General features: G+C 50.8%; 1 protein-coding gene across 9 annotated transcripts in view; it reads left to right on the top strand.

Moving 5' to 3' along the window:
• NSD2 (nuclear receptor binding SET domain protein 2) overlaps positions 1-21,543 on the top strand; it is a 77,925-nt gene that overhangs the window by 25,098 nt on the left and 31,284 nt on the right. For 6 of the 9 annotated variants that reach the window (XM_081229697.1, XM_081229695.1, XM_081229698.1 and 3 more), the window contains exons 3-8: positions 1,127-1,168; positions 1,809-1,971; positions 9,140-9,306; positions 9,806-10,288; positions 18,468-18,612; positions 20,947-21,065. In XM_081229697.1, the coding sequence (XP_081085823.1) occupies positions 1,127-1,168; positions 1,809-1,971; positions 9,140-9,306; positions 9,806-10,288; positions 18,468-18,612; positions 20,947-21,065 (1,119 nt within the window). The remainder of the gene's footprint in view (positions 1-1,126; positions 1,169-1,808; positions 1,972-9,139; positions 9,307-9,805; positions 10,289-18,467; positions 18,613-20,946; positions 21,066-21,543) is intronic. The other 3 variants (XM_081229696.1, XM_081229701.1, XM_081229703.1) reach the window with 1 other exon arrangement.

The raw sequence follows: 21,543 nt of genomic DNA, 5'->3' as shown, positions 1-21,543 counted from the left end.
CATCACTTGAGTGCGCGTGAATGAGTGTTCACTCACCAAAGGGCCGGGGTGGAGACCCCCCAACGTAGGACGACAAACGTGGTGGTTTATGCCACCAAGTCTTAAATGACACTTGGGAACCTTGACCTTGGCAGAGGGAACTGGGGAGGGTTCTGGAGCCGCCCTTGTTCACCGAGGGGCTGATGGTCTAGATTAACAGGGTCTGGAACACGTCCTGTGCTCACTGGTCAGCCAAAGCTCCTGGCCCACTTGCAGGAGTGGGGAGAGGGGACTCGAGACCAGTTTGGGTTGTATCATCACTAAGGTTGGAATAATTCGTGTAACATTACAGTTCAGGAATCTTGGTTACAACCCCACAGGTGGGAGGGGAAAGGACTGAAATTTCCCTGAATAGTTAAAATAATGAAGAACTTGGAGGGTTGAAAAAAATGTCTTTTGACTGCTCAAGGGCTCTAATGTAATCATAATGGTGAATTGTTTAAAAGCCTAGGTGAGGGCTTCCCTGGTGGCGGCGCAGTGGTTGAGAGTCCGCCTGCTGATGCAGGGGATATGGGTTCGTGCCCCGGTCCAGGAAGATCCCACATGCCATGGAGCGGCTGGGCCCGTGAGCCATGGCCACTGAGCCTGCGCGTCCGGAGCCTGTGCTCCGCAACGGGAGAGGCCACAGCAGTGAGAGGCCCGTGTACCGCAAAAAGAAAAAAAAAAAAAAAAAGCCTAGTTGAGTGACCTGGGCTGATACAATGGTTTTTCTGAAGCACCCATGGTGTGGGGAACCTCACTCTTTTATGGGGGAAGAGGCTGGTGCAAGTTATCCCTAGCTCTCTGCCACTTGATTTTGGTAAAACTTGGGTAGATCACCTGATTTTGACTCTCAGAGTCTCATTTGACTCTTCGGAGTGGGGACGATAATATTATACTTGTCCTGATAGGGTTGTCACGTGGCTTTGATGACACCGTCAGTGTAAAACTGGGATGTTGTGGAATAACGTGAGAGCCAGGATTTTTCAAAAGCGTGTAATGAGTGCTCGCTTTGGCAGCACATATACAAAAGCATGTAATGTGACAGCTCTGTGTCAGCCCTCAGCACCTGATGTGTGTAACAACCGGGGTTCTCCTCGGTTTACAGATGCGGAAACTGAGGCCCAAAGAAGTTCAGCAATTTGCTCAAGTAGGTGGCGGTCTTAGGGGGAGGCCTGGGGCCGTGCTGACTGGGCTCGTCCTCCGGGAGAGGAGGTTGTTCTGGCCAGCCTTCAGCCTCCTAATTGGCCTGGGCTCTAAGTCGGAGAGACCGAGACTCCAAGAGCCCCAGGCCTTGGATGGTGGGTGGTGGGGCTGAGACTTGCTGCCAGGCCCCCGTGTCCTCGCCACCCCGGGTCCTCTCTCCAGCAGGTTAACTGTCAGACGAGGGCTCAGAAGGGGCGGGAGGGTCAGGGTATGAATTGCATGACAGTTCTTCTCCGACCTGCGAATAAGCTCCATTAAAGATCACCCACAGGCCAAGGAAATAGAATTATGTGGAGATCTTTGTAATGTTGTGCTCCTACAGTATGCTAGGTACTTGCTGACCTTTTAGCTGAGGGCAAGAGATGAACGATTTTGATGAAGTGATAGCAGGGCTGTTACCTGAAAAACAGTGAGGGAAAGCACGCTTCTTTTTAGGGGGGGGTGTGTGTGTGTGTGTGTGTGTGTGTGTGTGTGTGTGTGTGTGTGTTGAATTTCTTGTCTGACTAATCCTTGGTCTTCTATGGATAGGAGGCTGGATTTCAGGGTAGGTACTAGATGTATCTTTTGTTGTTATTCATTTTCAGATTCCAGCTAAGAAAGAATCCTGTCCAAATAGCAGCAGAGACAAAGACCAGCTGTTGAAGTACAATGTCGGGGATTTGGTGTGGTCCAAGGTGTCCGGTTACCCCTGGTGGCCATGCATGGTCTCCGATGATCCACTCCTGCACAGCTACACCAAACTGAAAGGTATTGTGTTTTGGGGGCTGTTTTTCCATCTTTATCTTCTGCACTTAATTGTTTTCATCTCCAAACTTCTTTATTACTCTTCCTTAAACAGCCCTACTGTGGTTCTTTCTTTCTTTTTTTTATTGTGTTAAAATACACAAAAATAAAACGTACCATCTTAACCATTTTTAAGTGCACAGTTGAGTGGTATGAAATACGTTCATATTGTCGTGCAGGCGTCACCACCATACATCCCCAGAGTTCTTTTCATCCTGTAAATCTGAAACTCTGTCCCTGTTAAGTAGCAGGTCTTCAGTGCCCCCTCCCCAGCCCCTGGCAGCCACCGCTCTACTTTCTATCTGCTGCTGCCTGTGGTTTTGAACTTGCATTTCCCTAGTGATCAGTGATGTTGAGCATCTTTTCATGTGCTTAGTGGCCATTCATACAACAAGGTTTGAATTGGCTTGGAGGTGGAGGTGGGGTGGGTGGTTGTTAAGTTTTTTGTGGCTCATTTTGCAACTTTGCTAAAGTTAGTGATTCACACGTGACACATTGCCTTTTCTTTTTATATCCAAATTAGATACGTACTTTATCTGATTGAATTAGTATTAAAAGAGAAGCAGTCTTTGCCTTGTATTGCTTTTCAGGTTTTATGATAAATAATTTATTATTACTTAGATATACAGTGACTGCTTCAGCATGATTTTCAGAATTAGTATTTTATACTAAGTTTTAGTTTAAAAAAAGTCCCAGTTTATTTTATTAGGTCTGTGGGAAGAAGGAAAAAAACTAGAAATGATCATCTTTGGTGTCATGAAACCTGGGAATATAAATCAGTACACAGAACAGTTAAGAACATATTAAGAATGTAGTATGTTATTGATACAGATTAGAGCAGATGCTAATTTAAATAATAATTGGACAGTTCATGAAACACATAAAAATTCATGTGTTTTTGGAGGGAAAAGAAACCCAAAATCAGGTGGTTTGAGATTCTCCTGAAGAGTTGCTCTAAAGTTTGAATTTGGTCTGAGGGAGGTGAGAGGTGGTAACACAGAGCTGGAGGTGACCAAGTTGGTGCCCAAGTGACCTGTGCCCCCCAGAAGCATGGGTGGCTGGAGCTGTGGGCTGGCCTTGCATGGCCTCAGCATGAGTGCGTGGCCTCTCTTGGCCTCTGGATGGAGGCCTGAGCTCTCGCCGGGGCAGCGCTGCTGGGAGTGCGGTACACTGGTGGCTCCCTGGCAAACAGGCTTGAGGGGGTGCAGGTTCGGGATGAAGAGGACCTCTCCTCAGCCCCAGGCACCAGGCCTCCCGCCCACTGGGTGGTTGGACCCTGCCCCGAGGCCCAGGCGTGCTCATGCACTCTGCAGGAAGGCGGTGGCTGGAGAGGAGCCTGTGGGCTGGCTTTGGCTGTGACTCAGTGGAGGGCATTTAGCATCCTCAGCTTGCCAGCATCAGGGAGTCCCTGCCAGAGGGCTTCAGGGGTCCCAGGGTGCACCCCTGCTCTTGTGTTCACCCTGAGGCTGAATCAGGGTGCTCTTCCCAGCCTCTGTGGTCTCGAGCAGCACCTGCCGCCCAGCCCCACTCTCTTAGGCTGCTCTGGCCTCGTGATCAGACTCAGGGCGCACGGCCAGGCAGGAGTTGTTGTGGGAAGGTGCCCAAACTTGGAAGGAGGGGTGCAGCCCAACAGTGTGCTTCTCTAGGAATGGTTTTGGGTTGCTGGGAGGCACAGCCTCCTAATCACAGATCAACTTCTGAAGACTGATGATGTGCATTTGAAAAGCAGCTCAGTAGGAAGAGAGCCAGGATGCAGGCCTTGCAGCTGGAAGGGGATTCAGATGACCTTTGAAAAGCAAAGGGTCAGAGGAACCTGTGTGTACCTAGGGATGGCAGAAGGACACGTGCAGCCAGCGCCCACCCAGGAGGTGGTGGCCAAGAGCTCTCCAGTGGGAAGGCACGGCCCTGCTTGTCATTGGTGAATGATCAATGGCCACGCTTGGGACCGGGCTCCCTGACAGCCTTGCGTGCTCTGGTTTCAGTCCTCCCTGAGGATCCATCGGCTTATTGAACGCTAGCTCTTCGTTTTTACCATGCGTTTCATGGTCAAGGAGCTGGCGTTGTTCTGTGAAGGTGAGCTCCCTCCTAAAAAATTACTTAGGATTACAGCCTTCACTCTTCTTAACGCGCAGATCGTCCCAGATGTGGCCGGTGGGAGCCCGTGAAGTCCCTTTCAGCCGTGTCCTTCTGACGCATCTCCATCCGTCCTGGAGCACTTCCTTACGTGTCGCCCAACTGAATACACTCCGGGTTCATTTTGAACTTTCTTTGCCCCAGTCCTGGAACCAGCTGTTTCTGAGAAGAAACCTGGGTCCTTTTAGTAGAGAGTGGTGTACGGAAGCTCGGGTCTGGGCTCTGGTTGTGTCCAAGGCCACGGGAGACACAGGGGTGCCGGGGTGTGAGGCAGGTCTCCTGGCGGTGCTGAGCCCGGCTCCCTGTGCAGCACCCTGTGCTGGGGGTGCCTGAGGGGCTAGGCATCCTCGCTGGGGAAGGACGGGGCTGTGGCCGAGGGTCGGCTTCTGGCATGGGGCTGGCTGAGCAGGGGGTTTTGGGAAGCAGGAACTTTTTTTTCCCTGTGAGATGGAACTCCCTCACCCTACCCCTGATTCCCACCCCTGATTTTCTTTTTTTCTCTTTGCATATGTGTACTTCTTTTTATTTATCATACTTGGGATTACTTGAATCTGGATCAGCAGTAGTGCACTTAAGCTTTAAAAATTTAAGTATAATCTACATGCAGAAGAGAGCACAGCTCTTTGGAGAGTTCAGGTTTCCTTTGAAAATCTAATAGCATTTTCGTGATTTGTAGCAGCAGAACTTGTCTTGGTGACTGTCTCCCAGGGCATCTAGATGGATTAACCAGCAGCTTTGAGGCCTAACCCCTTAAGCTGGAAACAAGATAAATGTGTGTTTTGGGTATTATACTATGAAGAAGACTGGATTCTTTTGCAGCTGGGAACGTCACCATCTCCCTGGTGCACCTGGATCCTACTAGTCTTCTCTTCAGGTACCAGGGTATCGAGTCAACTTATCTTCTGTTGTGGAGATTTTTGTTTTCACCTTTTCTGTGTTATGGAAAGGAACCCTCATTGCTTTTTTTCTAACTTCCAGCATTTTCTAAAAATATTGTAGGTACTCTGATTTTCTCATGTTCTAGGTTATTAGACACTGTAATATGATTTTTTCCTTTTTGCTTTTCTGTCGGCTACGAAGAGAGGTGTGTTAAGATCTCCCACTGTGATAATGGATGTGCCTTTTTCTACTTGAAATTTTGTCAGTTTCTGCTTTGCCTATTTTGGGGGCTCTGGACCCCCAGGGACTGAACCAGGAAACTCAGGTGGTGATCCTTGTTCTTTGTTTCCTGTGGAATTCTGTGGCCTTTTGTCCTTGTGATTTTGACCCTTGCTTCTGTAGACACCTGGCCTCGTTTGCATTGTTGTGGCTTCTCTTCCTCTCTGTATCTGCAGCGCTGAGGCAGCCTTATCTCTTTGTGGGGTCCATTCTGCATGCATGAATGGCTGTTGTCAACTCAAAGGGCCCACAGAATCTGGACAGAGACTCTGGCTCAGTCTAGCCCAGGGGGTCAGGGGCCACCTTGTGTCTAATGTGCTGTGATGGGGAGGAAACGAACATAGTACAAAATTAGGTTCCTGGGCTATTGGTGGAGGCCACATTCTCTTAGAAGGGAGTGTGGGTGGGGCATCAGTGATAAATGTTTTCATACCGACCATGATTGATGAACATCAGAAGTCACAGGAAGGAAGGGTTACTAATAAATGGTGCTGGGACAGTTGGTTAATTACGGTGGTAAAAATGGGTGATTCACCTGTCAATTTTGGACCAAAAGAAAATTCATATGGATTAGAAAAAAAAAAACCTTAAAAATACAAGAAAGTTGGGTTACATGTGTTACCAAATTTCCAGGCAGGAAAGAACTTCAGAAACGTTTAATTAATTTTATAAACTTAGGATCAGCCTACCATGTTCTCCTCTGCTTTTTTTTTCCAGCTGACATGTAAGGAGCATTTTTTCTGTGTCATTAACTATTTATTTTAAAAAATGATGTGCGTTCATATTATTTCATCATGTGTACTGTAATAGGTTTTTCTTCATTTTGCAAACTGCTATGACATATATTTATATTCATTTTTATGACCAAGGGAAGTTCTTTCAAAGTATTAAAATAATTGAAGCAGACATAAATCTCTTGACATATTTTTGAATCTTAGCTGTTTTAAAATCAAAGAAGTATACACACTTATAAACAAGTCAAATTGTACTGAGAGGTTAATAGTGAAAAATAGTCCCCTTCCCTCCCCAGAAGTAATTATTTTTAACTGTAAACATTTTCTTCCAGTTTGAACTATTTTTTGATTTATCATTTAGGTGTTTTCTTTTGACTTTCTGTTATGGAAAATGAAGATTGATCTCTTCAATCATTTCCTGTTTCTTTCCCTTTCATCCTCCCCATATAATTAACTCACTGTTTTTATTACATCAAACATAGTTGTTCACATAATTTTGACTATGTAAGTATCATTCAGTGAAAAACTGAGCTGTGTTCTTTAATTGCATTTTCTTTCTTACACAACCTTTTGTTTTTCCTGGAGTTAATTATTGCCTTTCTTTTGAAATTGTATACTTTGCTGTCCATATAGCTTTAATTTTTTTCAAGTATTTATTTCTTTGTCCTTAAAACTCATCCTACTATGTAGTTAGTTTTTCCGATTGGGGGAAAAAATGAAAACCTATGTTTGGTTCCCGTGTTCCTTTTCTGCTTCTTGGATCTCATTTTTTAACCTTTTTCCTTGCTGCCAAGATTTTCTTTCAGTGTGGAAGAATTCTTTCCTCTCATCTTTTCTTCCCTTGGAGCTCTCTCCTAGAATCTCCCTTTCTCCTACCTAACTCTGTATTACTGGCACTCTGTCTTTTGCATAGTAGTAATCTTAGACTTTCTTTAAGATGCTTTACTGAGTTACATGCATTGTTTTCCATGGTGCCACATTGTGCTCTTCCTTGGTCAGTTTTCCTTTTTTGTTGGAGTACATTTTTGGCATCCTAAGAAAGTGTAAATGGCAGGTATTGATAAATTTGAGTTCCTGTGGTTCGGAGGATGCTACTTCGCTATCCTCTCACTCAGTTAATGGTTTGGCTAGGTGTAGAATTTTATGTTGAAAATAATTCTTCTAGGAATTTTGAAGGTATTACTCCATTTCCTTCTAGCATCCAGAGTTGCTCCTGAAGTACCTTGCCGTTCTATTTCTCATTTCATGAACATGGAAGCTGTTCTCTTCCCCTCCCCCAATAGCTTGAATGTCACAAAGATGTGCCCTGATGTGGGTCACCCATTGGATGAGGCACTTAGGGGGGTTTTAGTTCTGAGACGTGCTCTTGTGTTGTTAATTCTCTGATGAGTTTCTCTGTTTCTCTCTCTAGAAGGCCAGTTATTTGGGTATCATACCTCCTGGATTGACCCTGTGGGTTTCTTATGAGAGTAGATTTTTTCATTTTAATCTTTTTCTTCTTTCTGGGAGATTTCTTAACTTCTTTTTTTTTTTTTTTGAATGTTATTTTATTCTTAACTTTCCATCCAAGCTTTCTTCTTTTTTCCCCTAAATTAATTAATTAATTAATTAATTAACTTTTGGCTGCGTTGGGTCTTTGTTGCTGTGCGTGGGCTTTCTCTAGTCGGGGCAAGCGGGGGCTACTCTTCGTTGCAGTGCACGGACTCTAGGCGCGCGGGCTTCAGTAGTTGTGGCACACGGGCTCTAGAGCGCAGGCTCAGTAGTTGTGGCACACGGCCTCAGTAGTTGTGGCTTGTGGGCTCTAGAGCGCAGGCTCAGTAGCTGTGGTGCATGGGCTTAGTTGCTCTGCAGCATGTGGGATCTTCCCGGACCAGGGCTTGAACCCATGTCCCCTGCATTGGCAGGCAGATTCTTAACCACTGTGCCACCAGGGAAGCCCCAAGCTTTTTTCTTGAGTTTTATTTTCATGACTGTATTTTAAAATTTCTCATAGTGCTTTCTTTTTCTTTGTTCTCTTCTCATAGCAAACTAGAGTTCTTCTTTGTCAGGTGTCATCTCTTCCTGGCATAGTGTCTGTGGTCCTGCAGAGACTGTTTATTTCTGTGTATTTTGGAATCATTCATGTTAGAGGCTTCTCTGGGTCCTGCGGGGGCAGACCTTGGTGCTGCGCTTGTGTCTGAGAGGGCTACACTCAGCTGCCTGCAGCCCGTGTGTAGGGAGACTGTTAGCTTATCTTACAGGGTCTGGCTGGCTGGTGGTCGCTTAGTTGGGGGAATCTCCAACTTTTGGAGAAAAGACACAGTGGAGAGGTTTTTCCTCTGGTGCGCTGGTTCTCTAGGGAGTGTCCTGTGATATTTTGTGGCCAGTGCTCTGTGTGAGGGAACAGGGACTGGCATTTCCCCAATGGAGATCTGCCTTTCTTTCCCAACTTGGCACAGAGATCTGACCTTTGAACCAGCTGTTTTCAACCTCACTCCAACCCAGCCGAATCTGGCACTCCTCCTTTTGGGGACCAGGTAGACACTTTCCTCACTCAGGTTCCTTCTGTCTGCACTGAGGATGTGGCTTCTTCCTGCTAAGAGTAACAGCGGTGCATATATGAGGGGTTACTCTGTGGCCTCCTGGCTGCCCTGGGAGGTCATCGATGCCCTTATTCCCCCTCTGAGCGCTGTGAGTGAGTGGCCGGCCCAGGGCCACCCGGCTGGTATGTGGGAGGGCTGGGATTTGAACCCAGGCTGTGAACAGTAGCCTGTGTCCCCTCACTGCTGCCCGGTCCCCTTTTGCTGTTGTCCTCTCTCGTCTTATTTATTTGGGGTCTTCTTCAGTGGCTCTTGGAAGGGAGGGAATGAGGAGTGAATCTGGTCAGCATTCTTTCCCAGTCGGTTTTGAACCTCATCTAAGTCTCGTAAATGTGTTTCCCCTTTTGGGGTGGAGTGTGGTGGGGAGAAAAAGAGCAGGGTTTATTTTGAGGTTAACGGATTCCAACAGCACCCAATAAAACAACTTCAAAGCAGCTCCTAACTTTATATCAGTAATTATTAATAGATTTGCCTAATTTCATCCCAAATTCCAACTTTCAAGTTCTAACATTTTATTTTAAAAACTAGGTCAGAAAAAGAGTGCACGCCAGTATCACGTACAGTTCTTTGGTGATGCCCCAGAAAGAGCTTGGATATTTGAGAAGAGCCTTGTAGCTTTTGAAGGAGAAGGACAGTTTGAAAAATTATGCCAGGAAAGTGCCAAGCAGGCACCCACGAAAGCTGAGAAAATTAAGGTGATAGATGTTCCTTAAGTATAATTTTAGACCAAAACTTTTATTTTTATTCTTAATTATTTATCTTGTTTTGAACTTGTGGTTGGTTGAAATGTTGTAACGGCTTCTTATGTCTGTCACTGTTTACTTTTGCCAAGTGTGCTGTGTTATACAATATGGCAGGTTTCTTTAGAGACACAGGTTATCCTTTTTACTCCTTTGATGACTCCCAGAGATAATTTGTTTTATAATTTTTGTTTTCCTTTATATATATCTATATATAAACATGTATATAATATTATATACGAGTGTTAGTTAAATGTAATTGGAATTGATTTCTAGTTTACAGGAACAGTAGAGTTTTACTGGTCTGAACTCTGTCAAAAACCTTCGAGTTAATGGGTTTTTGTAGTTTTTGATTTCTATATTTATCTGAAATTCTAAAAGTATTCTTCTTTAAAGTGGGTTAACTTTTATGTTTATATAATGAAACTTACAATGTCTTATGTTCTCTTTTCAGCTGTTGAAACCTATTTCAGGGAAATTGAGGGCCCAGTGGGCAATGGGCATCATTCAGGCAGAAGCAGCTGCAAGCATGTCAGTAGAGGAGAGGAAAGCCAAGTTCACCTTCCTTTACGTGGGGGACCAGCTCCATCTCAACCCCCACGTGGCCAAGGAGGCAGGCGTTGCTGTGGAGTCTCTGGGAGAAATGGTAGGGTCCTCAGGAGTCAGGGAAGAAGCTGCTGACAGCCCCAAGTCCACGAGGGAAGAGGGCATTCCTGTCAAGAGGAGACGGAGAGCCCAGCTGTCCTGCTCTGCTGAGAACCAAGACAGTGACCCGGGGACAGGAAAGAACACTCCTCAAAAGACAGCAGAGGCCGAGCCCAAGCGAGGAGTGGGGTCTCCTCCAGGGAGGAAGAAGGCCATGGCCTCCACTCCGAGAAGCAGGAAGGGCGATGCGGCGTCCCAGTTTCTGGTCTTCTGTCAAAAGCACAGGGACGAGGTCGGTGTTGTGATGGCTTCTAAGTTGTTGTGTTTTCATTCTGGGGAGTTTCTGCATTTGAGGGGCATCCCTCGCAGTGCAGAATCACCTGTTTCTCAGCATTATCAGCACAGTCTGTAGCAAGCCCTCTGTAGACTTTACATCTAATAAGCAAGTGTTGTTAGGGAATGGCCATTTTAACACTTGGGAGCAAAGATATTTGCCTTTGCACTCCGGGTTACGAACATACTCCCACAGGGACAGCGGGAGGCGGGCTGCTCGTTGCTGGAAGCTCGGCCTTATCCTGGACATCTGGTCCTGGGCTAGCGTCTTCTCCAGGAGGCACCTATAGAACCTCACGCAGCCACTGGCACCGTGGCGTTTGAAGGGCAGTACTGTGTCAGTGGCGAAAACATTTGACTAGCATTCTTAATCATTTTTATAGGCTGAACCGTCTCTTTGGACATGGTCCGGGCTTGATTCCATTGTAAAGAACTAAAGGGATTAGGCCACCATCTTTGGTTCTTCACTGTTACTTGAAGTGAGTGGGTTGGTGGGACTTTTCTCAGGAAGGTAAGGCAGGTGTAATGTTAGAAAATCTGTTATTGTGATTTGCTGTCGCACATTAAATGATCATCTCAGTAGGTGGAGAAAAGGCATTTGATAAAAGTCATTTCTTTTTCTGCCATGCCACGCAACTTGTGGGATCTTAGTTGCGCAACCAGGGATTGAACCTAGGCTGTTGGCAGTGAGAGTGCAGAGTCCTAACCACTGGACCACCAGGGAATTCTCCAGAAGTCATTGTTTGTTTGTTTTAATTTATCTATTTTTGGCCGCATTGGGTCTCTGTTCCTGCGCGCAGGCTTTCTCTAGTTGCGGCGAAAGGGGCTACCCTTCATTGTGGTGCACGTGCTTCTCATTGTGGTGGCTTCTCCTGTTGCGGAGCACAGAGCACGGGCTCAGTAGTTGTGGCCCGCGGGCTCTAGAGTGCAGGCCAGTAGTTGTGGCACACGGGCTTAGTTGCTCCGTGGCATGTGGGATCTTCCCGGACCAGGGCTCGAACCCGTGTCCCCTGCACTGGCAGGTGGATTCTTAACCAGTGCACCACCAGGGAAGTCCCAAGTCATTGCTTTTTGATACACATCAAGCCAGGATTAGAAGGGAACTTCCTTTAATCTGCTGAAGGGTGATTATCAGAAACTTTAAGCATCACATGTATTGAAGGAACTGTAGAAGCATTCTCTCTAATCATGAACAAGGCAGGATACCCTTCTGTCACCACTGACATTAAATGTTGTAGTGAAAGTACTGGCAGTACAGTAAGACGAGAAAAAAATAGAGAGGCCTGACTGTAAAGGAGGTGGTCCATGTGGAGGCTCAGGGGAGGATACAGGAGACCTTGAGACTCAGGAAGAGTTCCCAGCACCGGGAGAGATGAGAGCAACACACAGAGAGGAGGTGGAACGCCAAAAATGTAGTGTCTGTGATAGTAACAAAATAAGGTACCAAGGGATCAATATGACAGAATATGTATAACTTTGGAGAAAAATGGCTGATATTTTAGCAGACCTAGACAGAGGTAAATAGGGGGTGGCACGGTGTTCAGAACGGTGCTCTGAAGTGGAAGTTGTCATCTCTCCTCTGTTAGACTGTAAACCCAGGATCGTCCTGGGAGAACTCCCAACGGGAACTTCTTTGCCTTTTTAAGTAGATGCTAGCATAGCCGCGTTTGAAGAGAAGCTCAGCCGGGGGACTTGCCCTACACAGAGGAAGTTCTGTTACTGAAAACTGTACAGAGCAGAACCCAGAAGCAGACTCGCAAGCATGTGGAGGCAGATGGGAAAGGACTGCTGGCCAGCTGAGTGGGCCGGCTGCTTAGGACAGGCACTGGGACCACACTGGTGAGGTCAGCACTGGGCCGCCACGGGAGAAGAGCTTTGTCTCTTTGCGGGGGAGGGTTTCTTAAGGCAGACTGATCATAAAGGAGCTGCGTTAAAATGAGATGAAAGCTGTGTGTGCAGAGCTCAAGCGACCCTGAAGGACAGAGTGGAAAGGCTTTGAGAAGGACAGTTTACAGAAGAACCTGGATGGCCAGCGAGTCCACAAAGAGAGGCTGCTGAGCCCAGGAACAGCAGGGAACCACGTGCCACGGTCACAGTGAGGCGAGTGGACACAAGCCCAGCGCCTCTGTGGTCAAGGAGATGAAGCCGCAGTGGGAATCCCCATGCAGGGCTGGCAGAGGATCATTCCTTAGACCTAGTTTCAAGAGAAATTTAGCAACATCTAGTGAAATTGAAGGTGCACATTCTCTGTCTTGTAATTTCACTGCAAGGTATTTACCCTTGAAGAGTCTTACCCTCGCGCCCAAGGAGGCAGCACAGTGCTCAGAGCTGTATGACGCTGTGGAAGTAATGGCAGATGGTGGCGCATCCTGCCGCGTGACTCCAGACTCACCGGGCGTCCAGGAGGAGAGCACGTTGCTGAAGGGTGTGCAGATCCCGTCACCGAAAGTGTGAAAAGTGCAACGTGCCCACTGCTTTGTTTTGCCTACCTGCCTACCTGCATCCACGCAGAGTCTGGGTGTAGCTCCAGGTCCGTGCCTCTGTCCAGGTGCTGACACCTGGTGGGGGTCTGTGGGTGGGGACCAGCTGGAGCACGGAGCAGCGTACACTTACCGCGCTGGGCCTACTGTGGGTGAGGTGCGAGCTGTAAGGTCAGGCTGTGTGACGCCCGTGTTTGCAGCTGGACCCCCATCACGCCTGGGGAGGAGCCCTGCTCTCAGACGCCCCCATCATGCCTGGGGAGGAGCCCTGCTCTCAGACGCCGGGAGCAGGGCGTGGCCGTGACAGCTCAGCACCGCCAGCCGGCCGCACTCGGCCTCTTCCTGGTCCCTGCGTATCTCCGCGCAATCTCCACTCGTTGAAAGTGTGAAGGAGAATTCAGACCACTTTCCAAAGACCACCACCCTTTTTACTTTTGCGGAACCAACTTGCTCTCCATCAACCCTTCCAGCACTGCGATACGTACCAAGGAGTTTATTGCTGCGGAGATTGCTGATAAGCTGTACACCAGAGGCGGCAGCGTGGGGCTGTGCTGTGCACCCAGACCCCCTGCAGCTCACAGCACAGCCTCTCTGCCTTTGAGCATCCCTCCAGAGCCCGTTCTGCACAGCTTTGCCGTGGGCATCATGCTCAGTTCAAACACCAAACTGAAGGTGCACAGTTACAGTTCAGTTCTGCTGCCTCTCCCTAGTCTTTGTGGGGGGCGAGCCCCATGAGCCCTTCCCCTCCTATCTGGGTCTGGGTGCTGGTGGGCTTTGATAATTCCATGTTGTCAGAAAAGTGATGGCTACTAGGATTCTTTACCTGTTATTAACAAGTGTGTTTGCGCTGGTTCTGTAATGAGTAATTCTAGACTTGAATTGAGGGAGCTGCTCCCTGATTCCATCCTGTAGAATAATCTGGGTCTTTCTAGGGGTTTCTTTCTTTTTGGAGAGTGGTGGTGTACCCAAGGATGGTTTCTGTTTGGTTGTTAATTGGTTAAAAGCTTGGCCAGCCCTTGAGGGACAGAGTGGATGGAGCCTCCTTTTCTGGGGTTACTAGATAGAAGACTGTGACTGTCAAGGACATTTGGTTGCCACTTGCCGACTTTTGCTGTACATTTCCAGCTTTCTTCTTGCAAATGAAGAGCTTCTTGAAACGGGTTGAGCTCTTTGTTAACACATTTTGATGGTCCGTCTTCGTCCAGCAGGCTTAGCTTGGACATGCAACTCCCTCTGCTCCTGAATCCCTCTCCAGGGGATGGAGGTGGGGGAGAGGCACATGCTGGGAGATGGGCCCATGTCCCGTGAGGAGCTGGCGGGGCTGGTAGACAGCTGCCAGCAGCCGTGCCATGCCCGTGTGTGGTTTGCACACAAGGAGGTGAGAGCGGCTGGGTGAAGCCTCCCGCGAGGGGAGAGAGTTGACTAAGGCACCAGTGTTGGTAGCACTTTTACCAGCAGATGTTTTTTGCCTGTTTCCGATTTCTGAAGCCTCTTCCCACTTTCTCTGACCCTGATTTTTACAGCTTCATTAGAGTTGCACCCCTGTTTTAGGTCTCAGCTCTGCATGAACATTTGTATTAGGTGTCTGTTGCCGCGTAACAGGTCACCGCAAAGCTTAGTGCCTTAAGACAGCAACACGCATTGCTGGGTCGGGAGTTTGGGAGCAGCTTAGCTGGGTGGTGCTGCCTCAGGGTCTCTCATGAGGTCAGTTAGGGTGTCAGCTGGGGCCGCAGCCTCATCTGAAGGCCGGAGTGGGCCAGGGGACCTTCCTGCAAGGTGCCGCACTCCACTCAGGGGCCAGTCGTGCTCCCGGCAGGTGGTCACAGCAGGCAGGGTGGAGGCCTTCTGCGCCCTAGACTTGGAAGTCCTGTGTGGCCGTGTCTGCACCGTCCTGTGGCTCTGCCGGACGGCAGGAGGGAGGCCTGAGGACTAGGAGGCGAGGCTTGTGGGAGGCTCTCAGAAGACGTGTGAGAGGCCGGGGGTAGGGAGAGCAACCTCTGAGGAGCCCACAGAGTCCCAGGTCGTGCTGGTGACATTTTAGCTGTGTGGGTTTGTGGGTATTTGGTTTTCCATATTTTTTTTTCCCAAGGAGTGGAAAGGCTTTAATGAACATGACAAAGGGGCACAAACCCCAAATCCAGCCTTTGTTGCCCATTTCAGTGGCTGAGGAGGAGGGAGGGGCTCCACCCTGCTTAGCTGTTCCCAGGCCCAGGGGCAGCTGGAGGGCGGTCCCTGCACGTCTCCCCTCCCCGCAGAGGGGCTGAGTGCTGCCGGAGCCGGGAGGCCTGAGGCAGCCAGCCGACCTCCAAGGTCAGGGGAGGCCCAGGATCAGGCAGGGGAGTCAGAGGTTGGAAGGGTAGATGGACTGAACAGGAGGGGCAGCTCTTGGGTCCCCAAACAGCATCGTCACAGAGGGGCCAGGGCCTGCTGGCTCCAGGGACCGAGACCCTCACAAAGGAACAGCCCCCCTCCGCCTGTTCAGCAATGGTCAGGAGAAGGTCTGAGGGACAGGAGAGGACAGGGGCCTGGGTGGGCAGAGGAGGCTGCGAGGGAGCCGAGGAAGAGCAGCAGGCATGGGCGTGGTGGACGGGTCCTCCGGCTGCTCCCCTGCAGCTCCTGCTGGCGAAGAGGTTGGCAGCGGGGCTAGGGATGCTGCCTGTCAGGGTCCAGGACTTGTCGGAGCGGATGCGCACGTCGCAGTTGGTGCTCAGGTTCTGGGTGAGCTGTGAGCAGCCTCGCGGTCCGCCAAGTCTCTCGGCACGCGGTGGAGCTCTTTCTGAGGCATCTTCCGGGAGCTGCTCTTGCTCCTGACCAGGCTGCGCTTGGACACCTGCCTGCGGAAGCGTTCTGCCAGGACAGCCGCCGCCTCCCCCGCCGCGCAGGCGCCTCACTGCCTTGCTGCATGCGGGGCCTGCTTCCTCCGACCCCCTCCTCCCCTGCGGGGCGCCAGCCGTGGTGCAGGCTGCTCGTCCATACTGTCGCGTGTCTGAAACGGTTTATCAGAAACACAGCGGTGGCCGCGGTGGAGTGCTCCACGTGTCGGAGACCTTGCCAGTACGCTGTCGTGAGGAACCGTTCGGCTCTCGTGACGGCACAGCGAGCCCTGTCTCCTGGCTGAGCGCGAGGAGGTGAAGCCACCCCTCCGCGGTGAAGTGACACAGGCGGGAAGCAGACCGGGACCCGGCCCCGACTGTGCCCGTGTGCAGAGCCTGTAGCGGTTGTGCTGTGTGACGTCCTCATGAGACCTGTGCGTTGGGGTGAGCAGTCGTAGCCCTCGTGGGCCCAGCAGAGGTGAGGGTGAAAACGCCTGGGCGCTCCCAGGAGGCGGGCACCGCGGGCCGGTGGCGGCTGTGGCCGGCGCATCTCCTGTCCTGGCGGAGCGCTGCTTGCAAGGGTGCAAGCGGGCAGCGCCGGGCTGAGAGCTGAAAGGATACCTGCAGCCGGCCTGCGGAGGGGGAGGTCTCTGGGAGCGTGGGCCCGTGCAGTCAGGGGGTCCAACCTGCTGTGTGCCCAGCCTGCGGGGGGCCGTCCGGCGTGTGTCTCAGGCGCACGGGCGCGGGCTGACAGGAGTGGGAGCACCTCTGCCTGGCTGGCGCGTGGCGGCAGGAGTCCCACCTGCGGTGGCCTGGGCCGGGGGCCCTCTGGTTGCAGGAAGGAGGCCCTCTGGGATGGAGTGTCAGCAGGGAGCGGACAGGATGGAGAGCCAGGAAGGGTGGGCGGGCACAGGACGTGCAGGAGCGGAGCTGGCCAGCCTGGCACGGGCTTCAGGTGCGAGGGGAAGGGTGACCTCCGGGGCTTCGGAGTCCTGTTTGGGGAAGCAGCTGCGAGCACTTACATTACCCTTCATTCTGATCGGGGACGCTGTGGCCTGGGCTGGGCGACAGCCCCGCAGGCGCATGTGCTGTGCTCCAGGAGTCTTGGATCTGCAGCTCTGCACGGAAGCCTTTGCTGCGAGGGTCTCAGATCCTTGATGCTGGAAGTGTTGGGGGCCGTGGGAGGGGTGGCAGGCAGGCTGGGCGGGAGGGGAGGGTGCCCCAAGTTGAGAGGAGGGAGCAGGCGTGTGTGGGGCTGGAGACACCCAGGCAGGCGCAGGATGGGAACAGGGATGCCGAGGAGACCCCGGGGGAGCGCGGGAGCCGGAGCCAGGCTTCGACGTGCAGAGTTGCTGGGGTGCTGGTGTCCGGCAGGCCAAGGTGGGCATGGTGAGGCGCGGGGACCCTGGAGGCCGTACGAAGCCATCTGTGGGGTGGAGTTGTGGATTGGGGCTTGCATTTGGGGGCAGAGCTCGCCGTGTTGGCTGGGCAAATAGGTCCAGGTGGTGACAGGAACCCACTGATGAAGTGTCACGGTAAGTCCATCACAGAGGGCAGTGGAGACACACCTTCCCTTACCCAAGTTACTTCTCAAAGCTGTGGCGGATGAGCCACATTGAACCTGGGGTCTGGCTCCCAAGCCAGCAGCCAGTGCTCTGAGAGTCGGCAAAGCTTTCTTGGAAGGGCCTGGAGCACAGAGGTCTCTGTTGCACTTCCTCAGCTCTGCTGTCGTAGCTTGAAAACAGCCACGGAGGACTTGGGAGTTCATGCCTGCGGCCGAGTTCAGAGAAAATTTTACTGTGGACACTGATGCTCAAATTTCCTCTAATTGTTAGGTGCTATGAAATATTTTTCCTCTGATTTTTTTTTTTTTGGCCACGCCGTGTGGCTTGCGGGATCTTAGTTCCCTGACCGTGGAATGAACCCACGCCCTCGGCAGTGAAAGCGCTGAGTCCTAACCATTGGACCATCAGGGGATTCCCCGATTTTTTTCAACATTTAAAAATGTTAACTCAATTCTTAGTTCATAGGCCATACGAAACAGGAAGGTGGGTCAGATCTGCTCTGTGGCTGTGGTTTATGGACCTCGCACCCTGCTATTGGTGGTTCTCAAAGTCGGGGCACATTAGAAACCCATGGGAAGCCTTTAAAATAGCAGAACCGGGCCCGCTGGGTTGGAGCAGCCTTGGCAGGGACCTGAGCACCCTAGTTTTACACCCCCCCACCCGATTATCACAGTGCACGGCCCGGACCCACTCCTCACAACCCAGTGATGGGGCTCTTCTGGAGACCTTGTGAAGATGCGCGTCCCTGGAGTGGGGCCTGAGTATCTGCATTTCCCGTGTGCTGCAGGGCCGGGGAGCTCTGTGTCCCGGCTGTGAGGAGTGGCTGTCTCAGGGTGCAGCGGGGCGGGGCTCCTCGGCCACGTCTACGCCCTCCTGAACACGGACCCGAAAGAAGGAGGGTTGGTGCTACGGCCGGCGAGAAAGCCAGCCAAGGGCTCGCCCCTGTTCCCAGAGGCTTTGTTTCCTCCTGCTGGCTACTCAAGGGTGCCTAGGAAATTGCAAGTTACCAACAGTTTAGTGATTTTGGAAAAGTGTACTTTTTCTCTTACCACTTATCATTTCCCGCATTTACACAAATACAGCTGGAATTGTTTCCACCAGCGCTGTTTTCAATGAGTTACAACATCAGTTAAACACTATTTTTAGTTTGAAGCCTTTATGGGACGTAGTTCCATGACGTGGGAGTGAGAGTGCCATGTGCTGGGTAGCCAGGGGCCGTGCGCCGCGTTGTGTGAGTTCGGGCGTCCGGCCTTCCCATCGTACCTTTCCTGTGTCCGCAGGTTGTTGCTGAGCACCCGGACGCCCCCGCTGAGGAGATCGAAGAGCTGCTTGGGTCCCAGTGGAACATGCTCAACGAGAAACAGAAAGCACGCTATCACACCAAGTTCGCCCTCGTGACCCCGTCCCCGTCTGAAGAAGACTCTGGTAACCGTAGCTCTGTGCTCATGTCCTCTGCGTAGCCGTAGCGTGTGCCGTGTGGCGGCCTGCGCTCCGGCTCTGACCCGAGTGCAGCCGTCACAGTAAAGCAACCTCTGCTGCCTGGTCTCCTTGCTCGTTGTCGCCAGAGCTGTTCCGTGGAATCCTCTGTGGCCCTCCGGGCCCCTCGCTCTCCTGCCCCTGCAGCCAGTGGGGGAGGTGCGGTGAGGGAGCAGAAGGGAGGCACAGAGTCCAGGCGGCCTCCAGGGCCGGAGGCTCGCGTGACGGGCCGGGGTCAGACCTCAGGCCTTTGTCCTGCAGCGAGGCTGCCATCCCGGCTGGGGCTGCGCCTGCACCTTGTGGGGGGGCTTCTCACCGAGGGCAGGGGCTCTGGCCCTGGGGCTGGCCGTTCACAGCCTGTGGGCCTGAGAGCTCGCAGGGTGAGGAGGGTGACTGTGGACTGACGTTGAATGGGTAGCCTCTGGTTCTTAGGCCTTCAGGGCGAAAAAACAAAAAGTGCCGCTCTGCCCTGGGCTATGGTAAGAGAAGGGAAGCTTAATGCTGTGAGCTCTGGGGAAGACAGGTCACCACGGTTGGGTGTGTCCTCTGTGCCTGTGGGAAACTGACACCTGTAATGGGAAGATAAGTGTGATGTGTTTGGGTATCAGTTTGGGTATACAAAAGAATTCTGCATCTCTCAAGGCTGTCATTGAAGAGTTGTGGAGAGGCCTCCAGACTTGCCTGACAGGGTGCTTTATGGGCACGAGCTTCGTGGGCACGAGCTTGGTCAGCACCGAGGTGGCCTCCATCCGTGTTGCCTTCCTGTTCTGTTCACACGTGTTCCCATCTTGATTTTAGGGCTTTCTAGAACTCCACAGCAACCATCTAATGATATCAATAGTGAATTTCATTCAAGTTGTTCAGGGTTTGTTGCAAATACTACGATTTAGAATAGGGAGGATGTTTAGGATTTTGTGTATTTTCTTTAAAAGGCAAAAGTTTACCAGACTCTTCATCAGTACGCTAAATCCAGAGAAGTGTCCCTTTTCAGTGACTGCTGATTTAAGAATAGTCAGGTTTTATTGAAGCCAGATTCACCTTACCCTTGAAGAGTGAGTGTGACTTGATTGTGTGTCCCGCTTTGTCACTGTCCCCGAGTACTTGGCAGACAGGAGCATGGGTGGTCCCTGCCCCCAGTGTGTGTCAGCTGTGTGTTTGCTCTGCAGGCCTCGAGCCCTCCCTCTCAGGGACCCCAAGATGATGGGTCAGGCCATGGTGTCAGCTGTCCTATCCTTTCGGTGTTAGGAATTCAGACAGATGCCCATCTTGCTCATCTCTGTAACAAATGACCACTGCCTCATCCTGGCACGGGGAGGTCCTTACGTAAAGGGCGAAGGACTGCAACTTCACCTCCCCTGGGGGCTCTACCTAGTGCACACATGCCGAGGAGGTGCTGGCAGGTCCGTGGATCCACAGCCACCGCTCCACAGGCCTCTCCTGGTGTTCCCTTGAGGCCGGCCCAGAGCTTAGTGAAGGCCACTCTCAGGCCGGCTTATGCCAGTCTGGTACTGGCAGCTGGTGAGGCCAGCGCTCCGGTTCTGCTCTTCTCTTGCAATGTTGGGCCTGGACCTGAGGCGGAGCCCCGGGCCCGTGTCAGCCCAGGGCTGCTGGATGCAGGGACCTGAGCCTCCTGGCCAGTGTGCTCCGCCCCCCTCCGTAGGGTTTGAGGACAACACTGCCCTCCCAGGAGATGTTTGGTGAACAGTCCAGGAGCAAACCCTGAACCTCTGTAAAGCAGTCCTGCAAATGGAGACACTGGATTTGTATTAAATAAACCTTGGCGTGTTCAAATTAGTTCTCTCTCTAGAATCTGCATTCTTACTTTACGTCTTGTTTTTCTGTCAGTACTGTTCAGACACCTTAAGTCTCAGATTAGGTGGTCTCCCTGAGGACACCTAACATGTGGCACAGTTAAGCAAACATGTAGAAGGCGCTTATTTTGCAGATGCACATGGATTGTTTCACTTAAGATGCTTCTTTAAGGAAATATGTTAACGGATTTTGTAAAAATACTGGGTTATATTTAGATTTAATGCTATAGTACATTAAAATGTAACAGATACCAATATAATAATCCCTAGATGAGATAAGGATTTTCTACTTGCCATTTGGAAAGTGCAGAGAGATTTGACCTGTGGTACTTAGGCCCTGGAAATGAACAGGGTTTCAGGAGGCCCATCACTGCTGGATCTACACGCTGAAGGCGCTGGGCAGCTGCTCAGTGCTCTAGAGGACAGCTTGTGGAGGGTTTTTCATGTAAGTTTCCCCCATTCCCATTCCAAGGTAACTTAAATGGGAAAAAAAGAAACCACACGAAGAGGACACAGGACCCTATAGAAGATGCTGAAGTTGAGGACGCTCCCAGGAAGAGACTCAGGACCGACAGGCACAGTCTTCGGAAGGTAATTACGTCCTGGGTGGGCCTGGCTGCAGGAACCAGGTCCCCCGGGCCGCAGGCGGGATGCGGGGAGGCGTCCTCTGCAGGCGTCAGGTGGAGGCCGGGGCTGGCTTTCCCCTTGGAGCTTCTTCGAGAAGGCTGCTGAGGAGGGGGAGTTTTTATCTGCCAGGGAATTTAACACATCCCAACACTGAATAATTCTTGATGTTTAGATTCAACAAAATTGTATACTTAAAATGACTCTTGAATGTAGGGCATATTATTCAGTGTGTAAATAATGAGTTGTCAGGAGAACATCAAAATCCACTATATGTTATTCTTCATAAGTTAAAAAATCCATTAAAGGCATTGAAATAGGTTTTATGAACTCATTCCATTTATTAGTAATTCATATTATTATTTACTTAATGTGAATACTAAGCAGGCTGTGTAGGCCTGTTTGATACAACAAAAAAGTATTGATATAAAGGCCCAGCTTTTGT

The sequence above is a fragment of the Mesoplodon bidens genome, assembly GCF_964165515.1.
Source record: "Mesoplodon bidens genome assembly, chromosome: 1".
Classification (NCBI taxonomy): Eukaryota; Metazoa; Chordata; class Mammalia; order Artiodactyla; family Ziphiidae; genus Mesoplodon; species Mesoplodon bidens.
This window is presented reverse-complemented; position numbering and strand designations above follow the sequence as displayed.